The sequence below is a fragment of the Aotus nancymaae genome, unplaced genomic scaffold (genome assembly GCF_030222135.1).
Source record: "Aotus nancymaae isolate 86718 unplaced genomic scaffold, 86718_ANA_hifiasm-v0.15.2.pri h1tg000065l, whole genome shotgun sequence".
In the NCBI taxonomy this organism is placed as follows: Eukaryota; Metazoa; Chordata; class Mammalia; order Primates; family Aotidae; genus Aotus; species Aotus nancymaae.
The window spans coordinates 6,814,713-6,842,002 of NW_026988480.1; the positions used below are offsets into that span (position 1 = coordinate 6,814,713).

Here is a 27,290-nt window from a genome sequence, read left to right on the forward strand (position 1 = left end):
TATGCGGGCCTCTAAAAGCACTCATTTCAAATTGGGGGGTCCTTTATGCACATAACAAAGTGGCCACTAGAGTATCAGCCAATGGGAGCTCTGTTCCCCACAAGGCAAATTGTACAGTTGGAAGAGAGGCTGTGGTGAGCAAATACAGAGCTAATGCATGTTGCGAGAAATATGAATTCCACCAAGATAGAGGTGGGCTTGCAAATTATGAGGACACAAGAAATACTTATCCTCCTCCTTATTGGTTTGAAATGTAATCATTCTGAATAAGTATTTGTTCTTGGAGAGAGAGAGAGTGTGTGCGTATGTGTGTGTGTGTGTGCGAGCGCGCGCGCGCGCGCGCTGTTTATGTGTTCCTTCCAACATTTATCCCCTGGACTCTTGGAATAACAGAAAGCAAGGAAACCATGGGTGGCTGAAATGGCAAACCTATGCCTTCTCTACCCTAAATCTGTTCTCCCAGACTCCACAGCCACCTTGACATACTGCAAACCCTGCAGCCCCTCTAATGAACCCAGAGCTTGTGAAATACTTCCCTAAAGGAAAAACAGTGGTACTTGGAGCAAGATCAATGCCTAACGGCAGAAGGGGAAGCTTCTGGAAATTTAAGTAAAGATTCAAACGGCGGAGGTCGGAAGGAGGAGCTTCTGGAAGGAGCAGCTTGAGGGGAGGGAGCTATGGTTGGGAGCTGGGTGGCTCCTACACCAGTTCTGGGGCCTTCTGGAAAGTCCTGGGCCTGGGCTTGTCCCAGCTCCTCCTCCTCACTTCTCACTCTCCACTCTCCTGCAGACAGCACCATCTTTACCTCCTCCAGCCCCACCCTGCCCTCACACTGCTGCTTGTCAGAGGATCACAGGGCAAGTACAGAACTGGCACCCACAGGGGATTGGGCTTCCTGAGCTGCCCACCCCTTCATGTTCTCTCCAGGGTAGGCCCTGGCAGAGCTGGATGCTTCCTACTGACTGATAGGGCCACAGTGCGGGGAGCAGCACCTGACTTGGGCCGCTCAGGAGTAGGTCATGCACAATCCCTCTCCAAACATGCTCCAGGGAGATGCCCCTTACAGAGGAGAGAACATCGGGCATTAAGAAGAGGTGGTGTGTTTTTGCAAGTGGGTCCTTCCACAATGAGCATGGAGACTACCACCAACTCTGTGCCAATGCCCTGACACCTGTCTCCAAGGAATCCCTGAAGAGTCTCCTGAACATCCCTTTATTACATCAAAGTCCTCTTGAGCCCCACCCTGGAGTGAGCAAACATGTGACACCAGAGGCTGGTGGAGGCCACTGCAGAGTAGCTGGGTGCTGGTCTCCCATTGCTGCGCCACCAGGACCTACTTATCCACAGCCACCGCAGCAGAGTCCTATAGAGGCCCGCCCCAGCTGGCACGCTCCCTATACCTTGTAAATGAAAGCCCGAACATCCAGGTTTCGACTCATCAATACAATCAGAGGATATACTTTTGACCCCAGCAGGCCACAGAGTTCTTTCGTCGCAATCCAAGATTTCTCCCCCTCGGGAAATGTCAGCAGGAGACGAAGGATGTCCTGATCACACTTTCCAGACAGAGCTACTGTGAGGGCACTGAAGAGAACCTGTTTCAAAGCACAGAGATCAGAAGTGAGCATACCTACAACGTCACGTGCTTCACCACCTCAGACCAGAGCTTCAAAAGCAGGGAGTTGACCAAAAGTAGATTTCCCCGCTCCGGGCACTGCCCTGCAGATGCAGGGAGCCCAACCTGTGGTTCAATTCTTAACATTTTGATGGAAATGTTTCTGAAATGTGCACATCATTCTGTGGCTTCTTCTAAAACTTGCCTTTGCTTGAGGTCTTGGGATCACCCTTCTGAAACTCCATCCCTCTGCTCTCTGAGGGGCTCACTCTGAATGCCCACCCAGCCCCCACCCTCCGATGCCACCCTCATAATTAGCATCTGTGTCTTGTTTGTCTGATATTGTCTTACCCTTGGCATTCAGTTTATCAGCTTCCACTTTTCACTGTCATCAGTGTGAAGCTGATATTTTTTGCCTCCTCCATTTCTAGATTGAAAACAGGATTACCAAGCTTGTTAAATATTTTTTTAAAGCAAGTAAACTCAGAAGGAGGGATTTAGGACAACTTGTATGAGTCTCTAGTTTATTACTATAAAATAAAACACAAACCATACTTCCTGCTCCATGTTTTTGCTCCTGATGGGAATTATTGTGAAACATTCAGGCCAAGTAAGGCTGAAGTGCATAAACCCATGTGAATAGGAGCCATATGCACTGAATAAGAGCATGGAGAACTCATCAGATGCTTTCATATGCCATAAAATGTCCCCAAAATACATTAAGAGATAGATAATAGTAACATGGTAATGACCAGCTACAGTCGCTCACACCCATAATCCCAGCCCTTCGGGAGGCTGAGGAGGGCGGATTACAAGGTCAGGAGATTGAGACCAGCCTGACCAACATAGTGAAACCCTGTCCCTACTAAAAATACAAAAATTAGCTGGGCATGGTGGCATACACCTGTAATCTGAGCTACTCAGGAGGCTGAGGCAGAAGAATCACCTGAACCCAGGAGGTGGAGGTTGCAGTGAGTCAAGATCATGCCACTGTACTCTAGCCTGGATGACAGAGCAAGAAACTGTCTCAAAAAAAAAAAAAAAGAGAGAGAGACATAGATGATGGTGTATTAGTCAGAGTTCTCCAGAGAAACAGAACCAATAGAGAGTCTGTGTGTGTGTGTGTGCATGTGCAGTCATGTGTCTCATAATGACAAGGATACATTTGGGAAATGTGCCACTAGGTAATTTTTTAATTTTGTGAACATCATAGAGTGCACTTACACAATCCTAGATCATACTACACACGTATGTTATAGGGTATGGCCTTCTGCTCCTAGGCTACAAACCTGTACAGCGTGTCACTGCACTGAATCCTGTAGGCAATTGTCACACAGTGGTAAGTATTTGTGTGTCTGAACTTATCTAAACATAGAAAAGGTACAGTAAAAATACAGTAGTATATAATCTGATGGGACCACCATCATATATGCAGTCCATTGTTGACCAAAATGTCCCTATCTGGTACATGATGACAAACCGCATATACGGTGGTGGTCCCATAAGATTATAATGAAGATGAAAAAATTTCTATCTTCTAGTGACATCAGTCATGGTCATGTTGTAGCCTGGCATATTATGTAGCCTTGCACAAGTGTTTGTGGCAGTGATGGTGTAAACAAACCTGCTGCACTGCCATTCATAGTAAAAGTATCACACACACAATTATCTACAGTACATAATATTGATAAGGATATTGGATATAAGTAAATGACTATATTACTGGTTTATATACTTACTAAACTATATTTTTATTATTTTAGAATATACTCTTTCTAATTATTAAGAAAAAGTTAACTGTAAAATAGCCCCAGGCAAGTCCCTCAGGAGGTATCCGGAAGGCACTGTTAGCACAGAAGACAGCTCCAGGCATTTCACTGCACCTGAAGACCTCCCAGTGGGACAAGCTGTGGAGGTGGAAGACGGTGATATTCATGATTCTGACCTCACGTAGGCCCAGGCTAGACTGTGTGTTTCTGCCTTAATTTTTAACAAAACAGTTTTAAAAGTTAAAAGTAAAAAATTCTTAAAATAGAAAAGAGCTTATAAAGACCTAAAGGCAAACAGTTGTACAGCTGTGCAGTGTACTTGTGTTTTAATATAAGTGTTATCACTGAAGAGTCCAAAAGTTTTTACAATTTTTTAAGTTTAGGCTGGGCACGGTGGCTCACGCCTGTAATCCCAGCACTTTGGGAGGCCGAGGCAGGCAGATTGCCTGAGGTCAGGAATTCAAGACCAGTCTGGCCAACATGGTGAAACCCCGTCTCTACTAAAACTACAAAAAAAAAAAAAAATTAGCCGGGCGTGGGGGCATGTGCCTGTAATCTCAGCTACTCGGAAGGCTGAGGGAGAGTAATTGCTTGAATCAGGGAGCTGGAGGTTGCAGTGAGCCAAGATCGTGCCACTGTACTCCAGCCTGGGTGACAGAGCAAGACTCTGCCAAAAAAAAAAAATTAAAGTTTATAAAGTAAAAAAGTTACAGTAACCTAAGATTAATCCAGGATTGAAGAAAGACATTTTAAAAAATAAATTTAGTGTAGCCTAAGCGTACAGTGCTTATTAAGTCTACAGTGCTGTACGGACATGTCCTAGGCCTTCACATTCACTTGCCACTCACTCACTGACTTACCCAGAGCAACTTCCAGTCCTGTAGCTTTATTCCTGCCAAGTATCCCATACAGGCAAACTATTTTTTTAATCTTTTATACCATATTTTTACAGTACCTTTTCTATGTGTAGAAAAGGTATAGTAAAATATGTTCTTGTGTTTTCTATGTTTTAATATATAAATACTTACCACAGTGTTACAATTGCCTACAGTATTCGGTAGAGTAACCTGCTGTACAGGTTTGTAGCCTAGGAGGAATAGGCCATACCATATAGCCTAGGTGTGTAATAGTCTATACCAGCTAAATTTGTATAAGTACTCTATGAAGTTTACATAATGATGAAATTGCCTAATGATGCATTTCTCAGAATGAATCCTAGTCATTAAGTGAAATGAAGCATACACATACGGGGAGTGATTTATTTTAAGGAACTGGTTCATGCAAACGTGGGGGCTAGCAAGCCCCAAATCTGTAGGGCCAGCAGGCTGGGGACCCAGGAAGGAACTGACATTATAGCTCAAGTCTGCAGGCTGTCTGGAGACAGAAGTTACTCCTGCTTGGGGAACCTGGTTATTTTTTTCTCTTAAAGCCTTCAACTGATTGGTTAAGGCCGACTCACATTATGGCGAGTCATCTTCTTTACTCAAAGTCTATTGCTTTAACTGTTAATGTCATCCAAAAAATACTTTCACAGGGACATTTAGAATAATGTTTGAATGAATATCTGAGTACTGCAGCCTAACCAAGCTGACACACAAAATTAATCATCACCAATGGCTATGATGCGCTAGTATGCCAGTGTGCATTTTGAGTCTTTAAGAAAGAATATTAAGTGTTTTTGTCATTAATTTACCAAGAAGACCTTTTTTTCACATAGGACTTGCATTGTGCAGACATACCTTGGTGAAATTTTCCTTAATGCCACTGCTTTCAAACATGCTGTCTCTGGACAAAGGGGAAGCTCTCAGGAGGAGGCTGGGAGCAGAATATGGGCATCTACCCTTTGCTTTCACAAGAGCAGTCTCTCTTTGATCAGTCCCATAAAATAGTCTTCTGCATGAAACCATCCCTGAAAAGGGGCATCATCCAAACCCCCAACTCAAGGGAGTCGCCCTGGCTTTTCATGAGCATCAACCTAAGCTGGCTCAATGTTCTGCATTTACTATAGAACATTTGTCTTAATTATTTTCTAGGGCGTCATACTGTGGTCCCCATGCAAGATCATAATTAATACTTTTTTTAGAGTTTAGTCCCAGGACAAAAATATTTGTCCCGAAATTTTTTACATCTCTTTTTACCAAATAGAGAGGATCCCACACCCTGTCGTGTGGAAGTTCCACAGACACAATGCACAGAAGCAACAGCCCCAGCAGCACATTTGCTGCCTCTCCTTTCCTGTGGTTTTCCAAATATTACTATTTATCTTTTAAAAATTGCATTGTGAGGTGAAGGGGAGGAAGGCAGCAAATCACACTGCCACGTATGCACCTATGCAACAATCTTGCATGTTCTTCACATGTACCCGAAAACCTAAAATGCAATAAAAAAATAAATAAAAAATAAAAATAAAAATTGATTGTGTTCATTATTCCTGTTTGAGACTAGGTAGGAGGGGAGGAAGATTAAAAAGCAAAGACAACACTGAATTGTACTTGATTGGAAACATCGTGTGTGATTGCTATTCAAAGCAAAACAGGCACCTTTTAACTCAGGCTTTGCATAGGCTAATGCTGCAAATTATCAGAAACAGAATGCCAAGCTCCTGCTGGTTTTCCTGTGTTTTCGTGTTTGGCTTGGAAAGCTGCAAGGAGGCTGAGGATCCAGGGCCGACGCCTCTCCTAGCTGTAAGCCTGGCTCAAACACACTTGGCCACTTAGATAATTACCTGGGTATATATGTGGTTTAAAAATGAGAATGATCCTTAGGAGAGGCATTTGCATTTTTAGCAAGAGCTTTGTTTACTGGACATCTGCCGAAACCCTAATCGCATTCAGAGGAGAGCACCAGAGATGGCCTCCATGTTGCCCAGCTGCTCATTGTAGACTCAGAGGTGCAGCAAAGCATGGGAGGAAAGGCTGCCCTCAGCCCCAGTTGTGACCAGAAAGGAAACACTGACAGTTACTCAGGGAACTGGACATGTCGGGGAGAGAGATTCTGCCATAGGATTTGTAAGACAAGACAATGAAAGGAGGGCAAGTATTTAAAAATAGACCCTGTGCACTTCAGAGTGGAGCAGTGTGGCTCTCTGCTGTTGGGGCCCCATTTGAGCTCAAGCTGCTCACAGGATAAAGAGGCAAGTACAAGAGATGAGCATCGGAGGGCAGGAGAGAGCTGCGAGAACCTGTCCAGAAGGACTGAAGCCACACTGTGGCAAGATAGTGGATCCTGACTCCAGCTCTTACCGTGTGACTTCCTGAAAGCTGCTTAACAGCTATATACTTCAGTTTCTTTGTCTATACAACCAGGGATGACATTAAAAGACAAAGGACTCCAAAGACTTGTTAGGAGAATTAAATGAGATGTCAAGCATTCAGCTTGGGGTGGTGTATGTAGGTGCTCAAAAATGACATTACTACTAAGAAGCCTATCTGTCCCTATCAGCCAAAGCCTAGTTTTGACTTATAGAATATTTAAAGGAAAAGATAAATAAGAATTAGATGGGTTTATTGATTAAAAATGATAACACTTAAAATAAGAGAACTAATTAATTCCTTCTTTGTTTTCATATTCCTAAAGAGAGCCATCTTCACACTGCAGGGGCAAAACAAGATGCCTAAGAGGTCTGTGGATAAGCATCCTGGCAGCCGGCCTCCAGGGCAGTGCCAATGGTGTCCTTGCTCAGTGAGGCAGGCATCCGCTGGCTGAGTTCCTTGTTTTCTCAAAATTTATTTTAGGTTTACGGGGTACATGTAGGTTTGTTACATGGGTAAATTATGTGTTGCTGAGGTTTGGTATATGAACCATCACATCACCCAGGTAGTGAGTATAGGGCCCAATAGGTAGTTTTTCAACCCTTTTTCCCCCTTCTTCCTCCCCCCAGTAGTCCCCCTCTAATGTCTACTGTTCCATCGCTGATCGTTAGAGAAATGCAAGTCAAAAGCACAAGGAGATTCCATCTCACACTAGTCAGAAAGGCTATTATTAAAAAGTCAAAAAATAAAAGATGTTTGTGAGATTGCGGAAAAAGGGAACATTTATACACTGTTGGTGGGAATGTAAATTAGTTCAGCCACCGTGGAAAGCAGTGTGGAGATTTCTCAAAGAAACCTACCATTTAGCCTGGCCGCGGTTCTTCAGTGAGGCCACAGCTGCTGTCCCGCCACCCTCTCCACCACCTTCTTTGTCTCCATTTCCAGTTGCCTCTCTCCCTGCTTCCTCTTCATACTTTCAGAAAGGATGATAGTTCTTCTATCTACAGTTTTTAAGAAGTCATGATAGAAACAAAAACTATCTAGGTTTTATTTTTTAAAGTAGACTTTAGAAATTACTAACAGATGATAACTTCAATCCTGGAAGAATTCTGATCATGGATTATCCAAAAGATTATGTGTAAGCCCTTGAAGAGAAAGAAAATTGCTGGTAACCATGTCGATACAGTCATGATCAATGAGCCATGTCAATATAAAGTCATTTTCTTTTAACGGTGAAATTATTAGGCTAATACATTACCAAGACACCCCAAACAGACATGTTGCAACTGATTTAAGAGCCCAAATAAATAAATAGGTGGCAGGTGATATCTTCCTATGTCATGGTAATCTTTCTGCACTAATGACTTGGACGAAAGTATAAAAGATACTCTCATCTTTTGGTGACTGATGAAGCTGAGAGAAACAAATGATGTTTTGCAAATTAAAGTATCAGAATTTGATATTAAAAAACACCTTGAAAGAATATCTAATTAGACAAAACAGCATGGTACTTGTACAAAAACAGACACATAGACCAATGGAACTAATAGAAAATAGCCCAGAAACAAGGCCATAAATCTTTAACTATCTGATCTTTAACAAACCTGACAAAAACAAGCAATAGGGAAAGCATCCCCTAGTCAATAAATAATGGTGCTGGGATAACTGGCTAGCAATGTGCAGAAGATTGAAACTGGACTCCTTCCTTATGCTATACAAAAATCAACTCAAGATGGGCTAAAGATTTAAATGTAAAATCCAAAACTATAAAACTCTGGAAGACAACCTATTCTGAACATAGACATGGGCAAAGATTTCATGATGAAGATGCTAGAAGCAATCTCAAGAAAAGGAAAAACTGAAAAATGGGACCTAATTAAGCAAAAAAGCTTATGCACAGCAAAAGAAACTATCAATAAACAATCTACACAATGGGAGATTTTGCAAACTATGCACCTGACAAAGGTCTAATATCCAGTATCAATAAGTAACTTTTTAAAAAATTACAAGAAAAAAACGAACAACCCCATTAAAAAGTGGGCAAAGGACATGAGCAGATACTTTTCAAAGGAAAACATACACCCAGCCAACAAGCACATGAAAAAAGTCTCAATACTACTGATCATTAGAGACATGCAAATCTAAACCACAGTGAGATGCCATCTCACACCAATTAGAATGACTATTATCAAAAAGTCAAAAAAGCAACCAATTCTGGCGAGGTTGCAGAGAAAAGGGAATATTTACACATTCCTACTGAGAATGTAAATTAGTTCAACCATTGTGGAAACCAACAGTGTGGCAAATCCTTAAAGAACTAAAAAGAGAACTACCATTTGACCCACCAATCCCATTACAAGGTATATACCCAAAGGAATATAAATCATACTACCATAAAGATACCTATACACATGTATGTTTATTGCAGCACTGTTCACAATGGCAAAGACATGAAATCAACCTAAATGCCCATCAAGGGCAGACCGGATAAAGAAAATGTGGTACATGTACACCATGGAATATTATGCAGCCATAAAAAGAACAAGATCATGTCCTTGGGAGGGACATGGCTGGAGCTGGAGGCCGTTATCCTCAGCAAACTAATGCAGGAACAGAAACCAAATACCACGTGTTCTCACTCATAAGTTGTTGCTAAATAATGAGAATACATGGATACAAAGAGGGGAACAAAGCACACTGGGGCCTACTTGAGGGTGGAGAGTGGGAGGAGGGAGCGGATCAGAAAAAATAACTATTGGATACTAGGCTTAGTACCTGGGTGATGAAATCATCTGTACTACAAACTACCCCCTAACATGAGTTTACCTATATAACAAACCTGCACATGCACTCCTAAGCCAAAAATAAAATTAAAAAAAAAAAAAAAATATATATATATATATATATATATATATATATATATATATATATAGCCAAAACTAGCAAGAAGTATTTTTACAGAGATCAATGCCAACTGGGGAATTAAGGTTTAAAAATATTTGTGTAAGTGCAAGTAGGAGAAGAGGAAACCCATCTGCAAGCAGCAATTTACTTAGAACTGTTAATTTATAATAAATTAAAGCAATAACATCATGTGATGGAATAATAACACAGTTTGAGTTCAAAGACCTGGGTTTGATTTCAGGCCCTCTCCCAGCTGTGACTTTCACAGCACCACATTCATCTGTGAAAGAAGAGAAATGGCCTGGGAGGGCATGGTTAAATGAGACACAAATGCCCTTAGCACAATATTCATTTCTCAGAATTCCTAATGAGCAAATAAGGTAATGTGGCTTTCATAAACCTAAGGAACGCTAGCTGACTTAATGGAAGGAGAGCAGCTGGAATTTCACTTCATTTTGGTGAATGTTTAATGAGAACATACCACATTTACTGAGCACACTCTAGTAGAACAACAAATCAAAAAAGAGAAAAGTCCTACTCTAAGAGCACCAGAGAATGAGATGGTGGTAGATGGGTGTGTGCACTTTATTCCAGGCACCACAGACTACAAGGACCATAAGCCCCAACCTCATGATATGGTAACAGAGCCAGATGAGCAGCCTAGTGCCTAGGAAGGGCTCTGGCTAGGATGAGACACAGCACACAACAGACAGTGTCTTCCAGGAAACTTCGGGCCAGACTGCTCTTCATGATCCCAGAAACCCATAACTCTAGTCACACATTAATTACTTTTTGTCTTCAGAGAAAGAAAAAAACAAACAAACAAAAAATCAGAATGAGCAGATTTTGACCAGTATCTGCTCTGAAATAAGTTTTACCAAGAACTATCTGTTGGAGCTTTTCAGGAAACAAACTTCATGTACTAAAACAAATGGAATGTGTAATGTTTCCAAACTACTGAGAGAAAACTCTCCCTCTCCACAAATTGTGCCTGGCAGCTCTGTCAAGGAAGCAACAGACAGAACCAGGCCACAGGACCAGTCCCAAGTGAGATAAGGAAATTTGACCAGATTCACCAAACTCAATCATTTCTGCTCAAAAGAAACAGGGGAAAAAATTCAGAATACCTTCCCATCTCAAGGAGCCTCCCAGAAGAGATCAGAACTTTCTGGACATGGCCTCTCCCTTTCTGCTTGATTTGTGGAGCAGGGAGAATAAATCCACTGAGAATTGTGAAAAAATAGTCATCTTCCAAGCAAAAGATCAAGGTCCTCTGAACACTGCCCAATTGTTTAGCACAGAAAATAAAGGGTCAGAAGATAGACTTTTTGATTGCTTTTTCAATCTATTTGAGTCCTGACACTTTGATCTCATTGTTAATTTTAGAAGAATAATAATTTGGTCCAACACAAAGAAAGAAGTCATTGTTGATTTGAACGTGCACCTAAAACATAGGAACACAGCATGAAGTGGGTGGGTGCTTCACAGGGCAGGTGGACAGGATCCAAGCTCAGGACAGAAGTCTGGCCTAGGACAGGCTCCAGGGTCCAGCAAGCCCCTGTGATTTGTGGTTTTAATTGGGTGATGCTGATATTAGAGAATAGAGCTCTGCAAGAAAAGGAAACTTCCCATAGGTGGATGCTCACAGTAGGTATTCTGCAGCCAGTGAAGAGGGCAGGAAAGAAAAATGAGATGGTATCCATGCATCTGCTGCCTTTGGCTCCTTCTGTTCATTCCTGCTTCTAGTCTTTTGACAGGAATGTCCCCAGCTCTGTGACTCTCACATAGCTCTTCATAAGCTCATCATCATTCTAGTCTGACATCCATCTTCACCAATTCAGGGAGGCTTCCAGGGACCACCTGTCCTCATTGCTGTGTTCTGTGTGTGTCATAGAATGTTCGGGTCTCTTAACACTGACCATCATTTGTCTGTAAATTTACTGTGTCATCCCCCATAGATCATTGGCTCCTTTGGAGCACTGGCTTTGAGCCCAAGTTTTTGGGACTGTGCCGAAAACATCAGAACATCCTAAGTGAATAAATGAAGAAATGAATGAACTAAGATTGCTGCAATTTTGCCAGGGCTTTAGCCCCACTGAAAAGTATTCCCTGCAGGCCACCAACAGCCTGGACTAAGAATCTGATGTAATTATTTGCAAACTGACTAAAGCTATGGTAGAGAAGCCCAGGAAGAAAGATAAGAAAAGGATACTAGAAATAATATGGTGCTGCTGAAAACCTGACAATCTAGAAAAAAACAAGTATCCAAAGTGTCACCTCCTATGTGCATCATAGAATTTTCTGGTCTCTTAACACTGACCATCATTGCAAACCTAACCTAACATAAACTCCTTACCTAGGATCTGCAGATACATGTGCATTTATATACTTAACCATTAAAGCAAATGATCTCATTACTTATTTGAAATGCAAAAATGCAATTTTTTAAATAGTCCTCCCAATTACTTAACTGCCCAGCTGTATAGGCAATCATAATGATTCATACTGACAAAGAGGTAGAGGAAGATACACAGAGTACAAAAAAATCCACTGCAGAACCCTCTACACAAGACAATATCACATTATCACAGGAGCCGTTTCTGCGCACAGCCCTCCCATGATAGAACAGCAGTGACACCTAGTGGCCACTTGCTTCATCAGGCAGCGGTCATCAAAAACAGATGAGCCCAAACCCAAAGAGTATCATAAAACTCGGAATTTGGTGAGAACCATGGCACGTGTATACCTATGTAACAATGCTGCACGTTCTGCACATGTACCCTGGAACTTAAAGTATAATACTTAAATAAATAAAATAAAATAAACTTTGAATTTGAAAGGGACCCCAGAAGTTAGCTAACCTGACCTTGGTCTTAAAGCATTCCCAGGTAGCTACTCAAATTACTCCAGCTGCTGCTTCTGTCCCCTGTTCCACATTTCAATAACTAAGGATTTTAAACCAAAAATAATTACTGTTTCTCTATAAGGCAGTATGGAAGGTGGGGAGAGAAAATTTCAGCACTGCCCCCTGCTTTTTTTTGGCTCTTGCATGTTTAATAAGCTGAATTTGACATTTTTCCTTGAAAACTAAGTTCCTTATTATAAGTAACTTGGTGACACTGTCATTTGAATTTTGGGTTCCCAGCTTCCAATCTCTTTTTTAATTTAGATTAATTTATTAATTCTTCATTAGTCTACCCGTCAAGTTTGCAATAAGCCCCCAATTAACCAGAATTGACATGAAATTAAACCTGTGTTGGGGCCCAGTCGATGGTCAATTGCAATATTCACTTATGAGTCAGTTTCACGGTTACTACTTCTGGAAGGTTCTCTGTACAGGAAGGTAAAACCCCAGCTAGAAGTACTGAAAGCTGTCTCAGAAAAGCTCCTGCTAGGGATCCAGGTGATATCTGCTGTGGACAACATGAAACGTCCCTGTTCCCCTTTTCAGAGATAAACCATACTCCATGTGGCCAGTATGTGTTACGCATCCCTTGGTTTGTTGCAATAGCCCTTTAAGTGTTTTATCAGATTTTTCAGCTTGGAGATGACAGAGCCTGCCATTACTCATTTGCTTTCACGGCGAGTCACTACAGTAGCACACAGTCAGACTGTGCCCAGTAACTCTCCAATCAGAGGAAGTCATAGTTGATTCTTAGATATTTTTAACTGCTTTTGGTTTTGGGTATTTTGAGAATTTTGCAACATCTACTGAACCAAGCAGAGCCCCCCTAGGTATCATACATCAGGGCTAGAAATCACCAGAATAAATAATTGCCAACTTTGTTCTTTCTAGCCCCAAATAAAGAAAATATTATGGAATTTAAAACCCTAAGATTTTGGCATGGGACAATGACACCTTCCGCGCTTGTTCTCTTGTTTCCTTTCTGCCTCCAGTTTATATCATTCGTGCAGCAACGCACTTCACTAGCCAAAGGAGAGGAAGGAAAGAGGAAGAAAGGACAACACGATGCCAGTAACTTCAGGCTAAGTAAGGCTCCTTGAATGAGCAAAACAGACAAGAAGCAGCACCGCACCTTGGAGTGGGAAACATTTGCTTCCAGAATGCTATGGATAGTCTCATCCGAGATGGGGATGGAAGAGCGAAGCTCTGCAGTCAATCTGGTGATGTTCTTCATCAGATCTTTTACTTTTACATCTGCAAAGTAAGGAAAATAAGAAAATTTTATAATAAATGTTTAAATAATTACTAACTGCGAAAACAAAATTTGCCATTACAACCTGGCTAAGATAGTTTCTTTCACTCCATTCAGCCCATAAATCACTAAATAAAGTCACATCTTACGCCCCCGGGAGTAACTTAAATAATTTATACTACAGTAAACCAAAATGTCAGGTTCCATAATATTTTCTGGTTACTGGTCTACTGTCACTACGGCCTGTGTGTTTTAAGAATATTTATTTAGAAAGAGCTTCTTTTGGCCAGGTGCAGTGGCTCAGCCTGTAATCCCAGCACTTTGGGAGGCCAAGGCAGGCAGATCATGAGGTCAGTAGTTCAAGATCAGTCTGACCAACATGGTGAAACCCCATCTCTACTAAAAATACAAAAAATTAGCTGGGTGTGGGGGCACATGCCTATAATCCCAGCTACTCAGGAGGCTGAGGAAGGAGAACTGCTTGAATGGAAGACCAAGATCGCACCACTGCACTGCAGCCTGGGTGACAGAGCAAGACTCCATCTCAAGAAAAGAAAAGAAAAAGGAAAAGAAAGCTTCTTCTTAGAGAGCAGTGACCAAGTGTTATAGGAAATACACTTCTAGATATACATCTATTCATCTCACTTTTTTAACAAGAGAGGGATCATTTAAGGATTTGCCAGAATTCTTCAGATATGGCATGTTGATGCTACAAGAAGCTTCATGAATTGATAGATTGAACAGCCAAAAAACAGAGACAAACAGACATCAATTATTTGTCCAAGGAGGCAAGACCAGAGCAAAATCCAGACCACAGAAGATTCTCTTTGTTCCCCTGCTTCAATATGGTACCCTAGGATTTCAGGACTTCCTTTGTAAGTGCCAAATACATCAGACCAGCCAAGTTCTAAATGATTATGTATCACATATAGCATAAATTTTCTGTTGTATGTTTTATTTTAATAATATATTTGCATCAGAAACTAAATTTAATTTTTAATCAAGCAAACTTGGAAAACCACATACTTACTCTCAGTTACTGTGAAATTGCTTAGAAAAGTCATGATAGGATTCCCTGATGACCAAGTTTCCTCCAGGCTTTTGGCCAACCTAAAATGGCAGAAAATTAAAGCTAAATTAGACAAGATAAAACATCAGAAACAATGTTGGAATGAATAACACTGCTTCAGCTCCCAGGAGATGGGCTGGATAACAAGATCACATTTCCATAAAGTTCCTCCAACAATTAGACACATGTGTCTCCCGACACCATCTGTATGTGAATATCCATTAATACTGCCCACACTCCAGTATTTCTTTCTCAGAGCTCCTGCCAAGCGAGATGAACCAAGGGAATGAGGATGCCTAATAAATGGCTTTTCACAACTGTGAAAAGAATAGATAGGATACATCATGGAATGTATGAGAAATTAGGATAGCCAGGGTAAGATGAACATCATCCTTTCACTGAAAAAGTCATTTGCAGAATTCAAAGTTCCTCATTTCCCCTTCTGGTGCTTTGCACTTTTAGAACACTGAGCAAAATTAATCAAACATGAAGGTAATGTGAAAAATATTTACCTGCTCATACTGAACTTTATTTATTTATGAGACAGGCCCTTTACCTGTCAACCAGACTGGGGTGCAGTAGCACAATCAACGCTCACTGCAGCCTTGAACTCCTGGGGTCAAGCGATCCTCCTGCCTCAGCTTCCTATGTGTTTGGGACCACAAATGCACAGCACCACATCCTACTAAATATTTTTTGCTACTTCTATTTTTTAGAGACAGGGTCTTGCTGTGTTGCCCAGGTTGGTCTCAAATTCCTAGCCTCAAGCTGTTCTCTCACCTCAGCCTCCTAGTAGATAGGATTACAGGCATTTGCCACCAAACATACAGGGTTATATTTTTGTATCTAATATTTTGATCACCAATAAAGTTAGCCTTCTGAATAATACTGCTGTTATATTTTACCACTCAAAAACTGTCACAGAAAACTTTGATGTTTGGAGAACACATATTAATATTTACATTAAGAGTATGTTGTGAAGACTACTGTCTGAAATTCGCATTTTAAAAGTGCTAGACACCTTCTGTATGAATGGAAGTTCTGGGGAGGGCATGAAAGAATATTAGAGCGTACATGTGCAAGCGCTGCTGTATGGTCTCCAGCCTCAGCTGGCATGCACAGTCCTGTTCAGTGGCATTCTCCAAGCTGCTCTTGAAGCTTTCCAAGGTGTTAGAAAGATTCTTGATAAGACTTTCACAATTTAGCTGATTGGGCGAGGACCATATCTTTTCAATTTCCTAGAAAACATAGCAATGATATAGGTGAGAAACACACATACTTATTTCTATTACATGCATTGTAAGATTTTAGTTTATTCTCATTAGTTTCAGGAAACACAGAGAACAATTATGTCAGTCATTTCTGTGCATTGCAGAGTAGTAGAAAGAGCCCTTGGCTGTGGAAATACAGAAGCCCAGATTTTACTCCTGGCTCTGCTGTTAGCCAGCCAGGCAAGACAGCGTGTTCTTCACCATATAGCAGAGAACATGCAATTCTCCATGGCCTGGCTCCTAACTTCCTGAAGCTCTATTTCTAAGAAGACATACCACTCAATGGAGAAAAACAAATAACTCAATGTAAAAAATGGTCAAAGAACCTGAACAGACACTTATCCAAAGAAGACATAACAATGGCAAGCAGGTAAAAGAAAAGGTGCTCAACTTCACTAATCACCAGGAAAATGCAAATCAACCACAATGAGATATTATCTCATACCTGTTAGGATGGCTATTATCAAAAAGACAAGAAACAGTAAGTGTTGGTGGGGTGTGCAGGGAAGGGAACCCTGGTGCCCTGTTGGTGCAAATGTAAATCAGTACAGCCATTATGGAAAACAGTATGAAAATTCCTCAAAATATTAAAAATGGAACTACCATATGATCCAGAAATCCCACTTCTGGGTATAAATCCAAAGGAAAGAAAATTATGTCCCAAAGAGATATTTACATTATTCACAACAGCCAAGATACAGAATCAGCCTAAATGTTTATAAAGAGATGAACAAATAAAGAAAATGTGACATTATATACAATAAAATACTATTCAGCCATAAAAAGGAAATTATGCCATTGGCAGCAGCACGGATGAAACCAGAAGGTATGCTAAGTGAAGTAAGTCAGCCACGGAAAGAAAACTACTGCATGATTTCATTTACATGTAGAGTCAAACTTTTTTTTTTTTTACTGCATTTTATGTTTTGGGGTACATGTGAAGAACATGCAAGATTGTTGCATAGGTACACACATGGCAGTGTGATTTGCTGCCTTCCTCCCCTTCATCTGTATCTGGCATTTCTCCCCATGCTATCTCTCCTCAACTCCCCACCCCCTGCTGTCCCTCCCCTATTTCCCTCCAACAGACCCCAGTGTGTAGTGCTCCCCTCCCCGTGTCCATGTGTTCTCATTGTTCAACACCCGCCTATGAGTGAGAACATGTGGTGTTTGATTTTGTGTTCTTGTGTCAGTTTGCTGAGAATGATGGTTTCCAGGTTCATCCATGTCCCTAAAAAGGACGCAAACTCATCGTTTTTGATGGCTGCATATTCCATGATGTATATGTGCCACATTTTCCCTGTCCAGTCTATCATCAATGGGCATTTGGGGTGGTTCCAGGTCTTTGCTATTGTAAACTGTGCTTCAATGAACATTCATGTGCATGTATCCTTATAGAGTCAAACTTTTTAAGATTCAAACACATAGAAACAAAGCATAGAATGGTGGTTACGCAGGATGAACGTGGGAGGAATGCAGATGGTGGTCAAAGGGTATAAAGTTACAGTTAGGTAGAATGAAAACATCTAGAGAATTAATATACAGCATGAGAATTATAGTTGCCAATATTGTATTATATATTGGAAATCTGCTAAGAAAGTAGATTTTAGGTGCTTTTAACACACACATACACAACACACAAAGATAACTCTGAGAGGACAGACATGTTAATTTGTTTGTAGTAATCATTTCACTTTGCATATGTTTAGCAAACCATCATGTTGTACACTTAAAATATATACTATTAAAAATAAATATGAAAATATTGAAAAATAAAGAAAATTTAGGCTTTACAAAATTCACAGCCACAAACCCAATGATTAGAAATTATATGTGGTTATTCATATGTGAAGTGAATAAAACCTGGATTTGTCCTACTCTGAAGGTCAGCAGTGCAGCCTGGACATCTCCTGTCCTCCCCACTGCAGGTGGAGAAGCTCCTAAGACTCTGGGGAACATCTGGAAAGACCTCAGAAGTAGGTCCCCACTCTCTGCATCTACAGCCCCCACTAAGATTTCATGGACATCTTACCAGTATCTTCCTAGAAACAATCAGTTTTTTTAAAAGACCAATCATTTTGCCAAAAAAAAAATACCCTTTTAGAATCATACCTATTAATTGAAAAAATGCAAAATACTTACCATATGTGGAATTAAATGACAAATATAGGTAATTTAAAAATTAAAACAACCTGAAAAACAGCACACACATATAAAATCTATGTCTATAAAAATACACATGAATCTATACACATTCCCTAGACACAGCTATTTTACCATAAATCCTTTATTTTACATTATCAGAATTTATTTGCTTCATCACATTTTATTTATATTACCATATTCTTACTACTATTAGAAGCATAGTTCCAGGTTACACCAATTATGGGAAGTTATTATATGTAGGTCAACACTTAGATAATATTTCTTTCGAAATAAAACTTTAAATATTTTTTTCAAAACCACTGTCAGTTTCTCTTGCAAAGGAAAATCATGAATCATTCAAGTGACCACAGGGAGCTAACAAATATATGTTCCAAGGAAAGTTAAATGTGAAGACTGCTGAAAAGTCAAGGTTGGGTGCTGAGCTCTGGCGGCTACCCTGAGGTGAGGACCCCGGCACAGCTAAGGTAGATTTAGTTGTGGGTGAAGACTTCTCGGGAACTGATGAACATTAACCCATGATCAGAGCACTCATGCCGCTGTCACCACCACCTCAACCAAACCCCAGAATCTCACTGTGTGGGGGAACTAAACCAACCAATAGATTATTACAAAGCATACAACTTTTTGACTCTAATTCATCTATTATTGTCATTCATTTTATAAGTTTCTTTTTTTCCCCAAGTGATTTGGGAGTGGAACTTGAACAGAAATCCTATAAGACTATTCATTCATTCATTCAAAAAATATTTATGGAGCACGTGCCAAATGCCAAGCCCAGGCTAGGTGCTGGACTGAGAGTTTTGTGAACACAGAAGACAAAACTCCTGCCTCCATGAGGTTCCCACCCCAGTGCAGGAACACTACCAACAGACAGTTGTAAGGGCAAACTGGTCGTATGTCACAAGGTGACCTGGAGGAAAATAAGGTGGGGGTAAGGGCAGTGCTGGAGGTACAAGAGGGAGGTGTACAACCCTCCTTAGCATCATCAGGGAAGCACACTGCAGGTGAGGGAGCAGATTGTGCAAAGGTCCTGAGGTGGGTACAAAGGAGCCAGCTAGGTGGAGAAGAGAGTGCTGGGAAGGGCAGGTGGAGGGATGTGCCACCCAGACAGCAGTACCTAGCAGCGGCCTCTCTTAGAAATCTGACACTTATTCTAAGTAAGACTGGAAGACACTGGGCACTCTCAGCAAAGGAATGACACGATCTGATGATGTTTTGGAAGGATCACTCTGGCAACTGCGTTGCGGATCGAGGCAAGGGGAGGAGGAAGGGAGAGTTGGCTTGGATCTGGGAGGTGCTGGGGAGGTGGTGGAACATAGGCAGATCATGGAAACATTTGGAAGGTAGAAGGGAGAGTTTTCTAACAGAAAAAAATAAAAAAGACTAAACAAGTATGCCAAGGTTGTTGTCCCTGGCATCGGAAGGAAAGAACACCAGCGAAGGGAAAAATTACACAGAAAGATGAAAAGGTTTTTTTTTTTTTTTTTTTTTTTCAGATGAGTACAGTTGAGGGGCCTGTTTGACATCTGAGCGGGGATGCAACTTAACAAATGAGGATGAAGATCAGGTGAGGTGTTGGCTGGAGAAGGAAATTTGGGAGTTGTCAGGAAGTAATTAAGATTTTTAGGTTGCAAAGGAATCTGGATAAGATTTCCTAGCACGTGAGCATAGACTGAGAAGAGAAAAGGTCTGGAGACAGTCTGGGTCCTTCTGCCACATAGAGGAGTGAGGCGTGGAGATGAAGACAGTCAGCCGAGGATGCAGGAGGAGCCCAGGGAAGGTCGCAGGAGCTGAGTGACATGGGGATAGGCATGGATGAGTCTGTGTCAATGCCGGGCTCAGACGCCAGAGGTAAGGAGTAAGACTCCACACGTGGAGGTTGAGGGACTGGGCAGTTGGAGAGGTGTCTGCTGTCTGTGTTAGCCACAACAGGCCAATCTGGTTCAACTTTTACATAACAAAGTTGTGAGTTGTTTTTCAGTTGCCATGGACCCTCAGGTCACATAACCCCAGCATGCCCCAACGAACCAGTGTGTAACCACAGAGGGAGGCCGAGTGCTTAGACTGGGAGTAGGGACTGAATTAAGAAGCGGATACTGCATGGCAGGATCCAGGATCCAATTGGATTGAGCTCTGGCATCACCCACGGCAGGATCCAGTCAATCAAATCCTCATTACACTATGTTTATAAAGCCTCACCCAGTCCCCAGCTTGGAGGCACTACTTTGGGAACCAACCCTGGTGTTCTCCTTACTCGTTACAAGTAATAAAATCCCATTACCAAATCCTCCTTGGTTGTGGTCATTGAGTTGGTACCCGCCAAGCAATGGAATCCATGTATTGTGTGGGTAACACCTGAAGGGGTCTCACAGGGAGTGGTCAGCTCAAGCCAGTCTCTCCATTTTCTGTCATGTGGCAGGACTCAAGGGCACAGACTTCTTTCCTTTCTTCACTTAAGTTTCCGCTGCCTGCTCTATCAGAGGAGACACAGCCCTCTTCCAGCCTTCTCTCACCCACTGTCCCTCATGTGCACAGACCGCATTTATTGTCTGAATATAACCACAGCAAAGCAGAAAGGAAAAGGATGGCAGCAAACTCAGGCAGAGCATCTGCAAGACAGAGAGATGCCTAGGTCCAGTCTCAAAACTCCAAGCTACATGCACATTTCTAATAACAGTCATAGAAGCCTTTGGACTTTCACACTCTGCTTTTTTTTTTTTTTTCCCGGAGAATGAAGCTCTAACCTTCCTCAGTTCTTTCACCAAGCATTTCACAGGCTCGATATTCTCCTTCCTCCAAAGAGATCCCTTTTTGTAGCATACCAATGCACAGATACAACTAGGTCAGAACAATAGACATAAGTGAGTATTCCCTTAGGGGCCAACTCACTCCTGAGAACATAGATCGAATTAAACCCATTGCATGGGGGCTCTGCCATGGAGTATTCCCTCATAGCAAAAAACATCTAGTTCATAATTTGTAACTGCGTGCAAATTAATTTTCATTCAATGCATTTATAATATTCCTGCTGTGGATGTTATGATTAAATTTAACAAAATAATAATTTTGACATAGAAGGGATTATAAAGTAGAAAAATGCACATTCTGCCCCAGTAGCAAGGACTGCTAGAAGAAAAATTCCAAGTTTCTTCAGCACAGGTGTTCCAGGCTCCAGGTAAGGAAAAATATCTAGCAGAAAGGTAGAGATTGATATTGATCAGGCTATACTTTTGGAACTGGGTAAAAGCACCCCATGGAAAAGGCAGCACCTATCAGACTTTTCTTCTCTGGCTAGATCAGGCCTGGAATCAATAAACAGTGGATAAGTATACACAGGTAGACCCAAAGGTCTAGATCTGGAGAGGCAGTAGGAAGCCCCCACCCAACCTGAAATTCCAGCTGCATTCTCCAACTCGGCGTATCCCAGGAGATACAGTGGGCACTTGCTGTCGTTTTTAAAATTTAATTTCTGCTGCCCATTCATCTCTTTATTGCCGCTTTCTACTGTTTGGAACAAAGATTGTGGAAGAGGGTAAGGAGTTGACAGCCCTGAACTTTTGTCATGTCAATTCAATCAGCTAAAATGTTCTCTTTCAATGGTTATTCCATGTTGCTACTGAGAAAACAGTATGTTAAAATATTTATTTAGATATTGAAAACTAGCAAACGGCATTGTGCTCTTTGCCGACCTCTGTTGGGTACTTCATATCCCACAGCCTGAAAAAGATTTATATTTCTAAAAGTCTCACATACTTGAAGCCTTTGAACCACGGACCCATCCTAAAAGCTTTGCATCCTGAGATAAGCAACATACTATTTTTGTCATTAAAGACGGGAACTTCTGCTTTTTATCAAAAGTAACTCAACTGTTACCAGCCAGACTTGTTGATAACCATATAGAAATTTCAACTATAAATACAGTCTTTGAATCCATTGCTTTGAAAGCTGGAGTCTCTTGACTATTTTATTATCATAACCTTCACTCAGCACTAAAAAACTTTCTGTGAGGGGCTGGGCACAGTTGTTCACGCCTGTAATCCCAGCACTTTGGGAGACCGAGGCAGGAAGATCATGAGGTCAGGAGTTTGAGACCAGCCTGGCCAATATAGTGAAACCGTGTCTCTACTAAAAATACAAAAAATTAGCGGGGCATGGTGGTGGGCACCTGTAATCCCAGCTACTCAGGAGGCCAAGGCAGGATAATTGCTTAAACCCAGGAGGCGGAGGTTCCAGTGAGCTGAGACTGAGCCACTGCACTCCAGCCAGGGCAGCAATATGAGACTCCATCTCAAAAGAAAAATAATTGTCTGTGAGGCTTTTTCCTGTATCCACATTTAATACCTGAAAAAGATCTGCACAACCTGGAAATAAGAATTTGATGTTCTAAATAAATCCATGTGAGTATGACAAACTACTGGGGCTGTAAAGTCAGTCATCACTAGCGACTGCTCAGGGCTTTCGGCTGACATGCACCACTCCTCCAAAGGCCACAGGACATTGATTAGGGATCAGCAGCTCTCACTCCTTCCTGACACTTCCCCAAGGCATGGCATTCTACACCCTTGCCATGCTGTGGGAGTCTGGCATGACTATCTCTCATCTCTCTCGGGCATCATCTATTTCTCCGCTTTCTGTGATAATCCCATGCTCACAGACATACGCATCACGAAAGCAAGCAACAACATTCAGAACCAGACCTAGAAGAAACACAGGTCTTTGCTGCATTATTTGAAAGACATCACCATTGTCCAAGCTTCTCAGGGAGATCAGGCCTGTCTATGGGCCAGGGGTCTTTAATTCCAGGTAAGGGAGTAGGCTCCAAATAAGAGTCACATTCTCTGACTCAGCTGTAGTTGGAGACCCTGCATAGGAGCCTACTGGGCATGTGCCCAATTTAACAAAAAGAAAACTGCTGTGCTGGTTCCCACTCGGCCATCAATTTTTGGTACTAGCCAGTATATTCGATTAGTTAGAGCCAGTGCTGAGCTGGTAAATATTTAGAAACTAACACTCCAGAAAAAAAAATCTGATTAGTAGCACTTGCCAATTTCCATGGTGTGAATGCTCCCACATAGCCTAGTTCAAACTGCCATGATAACATCACTAAACATAGAGTTGGGAAGAACTGCACTTAGCACAAGACTACATAGTATTTCCATCATGTGGATACAACAGGATGAATGAAATCATCACAGGAAGACAGATAACAGTAAAACATACTAAAATAATTAGGAAGTGATGAATCTTGGGTAATCATTGCTGTGTTTCTAATATGATTTATTTTGTCATAAGTCGGTATAATTTATTTATGATGATGATATCTGTTTTAACAACCAGCTTGCAAAATTCCTGAAAATTTAACAATCAACTCTCACAATGCAGTGCCACTCAACCCCAGCACACCACTGGGAGAGGCCAAGAGGGAGGAAGGGTGAGCTGTCATTTTGCACCCCCAACTTCCAACAAGACTGTGTGTGACACCGTTGCTGTAGTTGTAAGAACCAAGCCGCAAGCTTTGAATAACTTGACTGCCTTGTAAGGGCCAATAGTGATGAATGTGAAATTCTCTGAAATATAAAAGGCACAAACCTGGAAATGGCCCTGCAACAAAGTGACTCCTTGTATAGCAGATAAAATGAGACGCCTTATCCCACCTTGCTTGCAGCTCAGAGTAGCACATAAAATGTCCTTGGTCCAGGAAGGGTTTTCTGTCAGAGGCAACACACAGAGAAGTAATTAGTAGACAGTCCTCTCCTGAACTAGCTACTCTCACAAAATCACATTTTAAAGATTCAAAATGATACAAATTCCTAAACATTTCTTAAATCATCAAGATGAACATTCAGATGATGAGGGCAAAGCTGTGCCTTTTGAGTTCCAAATTTAATAAAATAAAGATTTTGTTGTTCTGGACCTAATTGATTTTGTAGATATAAATTTCCTCTACCTCCCCAAACGGGCTCCTTTCCTTGTATCCCCTATAGGTAGGGTACCCATTCACCACAGTTTGCCCAGGACAGACTTGCTTTCCACCTATTGTTCTTAGGTGCTTATGAACAGTGCCCCAGTTTGAAGGATGAATAGCACACTGTCTATTTGTGGTCTTCTCCATGCCCCACGCCTCTCAAGTCACTTCCTGGAAGCCAGTCATGACTCTCCTCCCCCTGGTCCTCACAGCCAACCAACCTCCCCATCTGCTCAGCGTGACCTCCCCAATGGCTCTCCATCCGTGCCTCTGTCCAGCACCCACAGATCACGCCCAGGAAACTGCTGTGCTCTTAACAGTCCCACCCCCACCTCATCCTTCCAATCTGCCTTATGCTCTGGGCCACCAGGCTCTTCCTCAAAGAAGATCCCCCATTACAGAAATCTGCCCAAAGGCTACATGCTGCTTCCAAATTCTTTCCACAGCCTCAGGTGCCCCCACCTCTCTGCATTCATGCCCTGTATCCCTCCTGTCTCCTCAAGGCCATCAGATACAAGGCACCACTTCTCTCTTCCTGAACCTACCTATCTTCTAGAGCTCTGCCTCCACACACCCACCTTTCCCAGGCTGAGCAGAGTCTCTCCGCTCCCTGCTGCACAGATGCCTGTGTGCTCACCTCCCTACGTGGTTGCCCACTGCCCAATAAATCCATCTGCACAAGACCCGCCATGAGGGACTTTTCTTATCACTGCCTTCCTGCCATTGTGCATCTAGCACAGGGCTTTGTACCTCCTAGATGTTTGGTCATGACAGAAAATAAAATACATTTTTATAAGAAATAAAATATTTTTAATTAGAAAAAAATGTTACCCTGATTTTTTTTTTTTTTTTTTTTTGAGACGGAGTTTCACTCTTGTTACCCAGGCTGGAGTGCAATGGCGCGATCTCGGCTCACCGCAACCTCCACCTCCTGGGTTCAGGCAATTCTCCTGCCTCAGCCTCCTGAGTAGCTGGGATTACAGGCACTCGCCACCATGCCCAGCTAATTTTTTGTATTTTTAGTAGAGATGGGGTTTCACCATGTTGACCAGGATGGTCTTGATCTCTTGACCTCGTGATCCACCCGCCTCAGCCTCCCAAAATGCTGGGATTACAGGCATGAGCCACTGCGCCCAGCCCATCCTGACTCTTGAATTGTTTCTCAAAAGTCCTTTAGAAAAACAGTTCTGGCATATTACTAAGTGAAAGAAGCCCATCTGCAAAGGCTACATATTATATAATTTCAACTACATATTATATAATGATGTGCTGGAAAAGACAAAACTGTGGAAACAGTGAAAAGATCAGTGGTGACCAGGGGCTAGAGGGGAGGGAGGGATGAATGGGCAGAGCACAGAGGGTTTTTCAGGCAGTAAAACCCTATGTGTGATACTATAATGGAGAATACATGTCATTACATGCTTGTCATAACCCATAGAATGCACAACACCAAGAAAGAACCCCATACTGTGGACTCAGAATGATGCTGTGTCAGTGTGGGTTCATCAATTATAACAAATGTGCCACTCTGTGGGGAATACTGATCATAAGGGAGGCTATGGTGGGGAAGGGATTATGTGGGAAATCCCTGCACCTTCCATTCAAGGTTGCTGTGAATGTAAAACTACTGTAAAATATAAAATGTATTAATTAATAAAACAGTTTTCAGTCATATAAAATGCAGAGTACATACTGTATACCCAAAGTCATGCAACCCACCTAGACGCCTTAGTTATTTTTCTTTGCTCATTAATCTCCTTTTACCAATTTTGAAGACAAGTATCTTTATTATAGAAAATGTAAAATGTGTCTCTTAAGTAATCTCTTATTAAAATTTGAAATGAAGGCAGTGAAGTGTTGTTAAACATGACAGCACTTATCTTTAAGCATAAACATATCCTTTGCTTTGGGGAAGATACAGTAATGTATTTATAAGTTACGATGTTCAAACCTAAAACAGCAGAGAATGCACCCTGAAAAGCTGACATAACATGTGGCATTAGGCAAGCTGTGAGCTGTGTCGGCCCCTTGCTTCCTCAGTGTAAAATGACAATGTGGAGTAGACAGTGACCATGCCCAGCATTCCTGCAAGGTTAGGTCAGGGATGGTATGATCATGGCACACAGTCCTTGGCTGTCAGGCCATCTGGTCTCCATCTGCCTCACAGCTGACACACCTTGAGGCCTGTCCTCAAAGGCACCACCCTCAAGGACACTTGACAACTGTCTTGACACTAACAAGAGCTGGTTTTGAGCCTTGGCTCCTCCAACTTCCCCAGGTACCCTTTCTCCACCTCTCACTGCCTCTTCAGATCCCTGGCTCCAGCCCTTTCTACTTGCTATGGCCCCTCTGCGTGGCTCTGAGGACACTTTCAGACCCACTCAGGTTTTCCAGGTCTGTCAGCGCTCTGTGGACTCCTTCCCTTTCCTCCTTCCAGCCCCATGGACCCCCTCGGGTCTCTTCAACTGAAAATGGGCTCTGACTGCTTCACTCTGAAACCCTGGGAAACTCACTCTCACTCTCTGGGCCTCAATTCATCACTTAGGGAAACTAGAAGATTAAAGTAGCTGCCCACTGAGGTTCCTTCTGCTGCATGAGCTCTCCTGCAATTGTGTTTGGTATCTTTAAAGCATTAGACCAGGAGGAAAAAAGTGACAACTTTCCTCTTGGAGATACAGAACTCAACTCTGTGACATGACAAAAATCTAGAGCATTTTCAACAACAAAAATAATAACAGATCTGACTGCTCTTCCCTTCATATGGTGGGAGGGGAGGAGCTATTTGCCCATTTTGGTCAATTCCACCCGACCCCTCCAGCTTTATGGGATCTGTCACTGCCCTCCAATTCTACAGGATGGAGTAACAGTTCAATAAGGACAGTGGGGTGGCAGTTTAAATGTTAGTTATGCTTGTGTTTCCTCGAAATGAAATATAAAAATTAAAAATTAATTTTCTGTTACTAATGTGATCTCAAGTATGCTATATTAATTTAGCAGCTGCAATACAGAATGGCAAAATAAATATAAATCCATGCATTAATGAATGTTTAATTCATTTAAAAACCATTACGTTAGCTGACTGTGAAATGTCAAAATAATTATGTCTTCAAACATGGCTAAATT

The 27,290-nt window shown here is 41.8% G+C and overlaps 1 protein-coding gene across 2 annotated transcripts in view; it reads right to left on the bottom strand.

Moving 5' to 3' along the window:
- The window catches only part of ABCA13 (ATP binding cassette subfamily A member 13), a 437,440-nt gene that overhangs the window by 303,892 nt on the left and 106,258 nt on the right, over window positions 1–27,290 (bottom strand). For both annotated transcript variants that reach the window (XM_064366685.1, XM_064366686.1), the window contains exons 20-24: window positions 23,792–23,910; window positions 15,840–16,003; window positions 14,727–14,806; window positions 13,577–13,698; window positions 1,401–1,595 (exon numbers count right to left, since the gene is read on the bottom strand). In XM_064366685.1, the coding sequence (XP_064222755.1) occupies window positions 1,401–1,595; window positions 13,577–13,698; window positions 14,727–14,806; window positions 15,840–16,003; window positions 23,792–23,910 (680 nt within the window). The remainder of the gene's footprint in view (window positions 1–1,400; window positions 1,596–13,576; window positions 13,699–14,726; window positions 14,807–15,839; window positions 16,004–23,791; window positions 23,911–27,290) is intronic.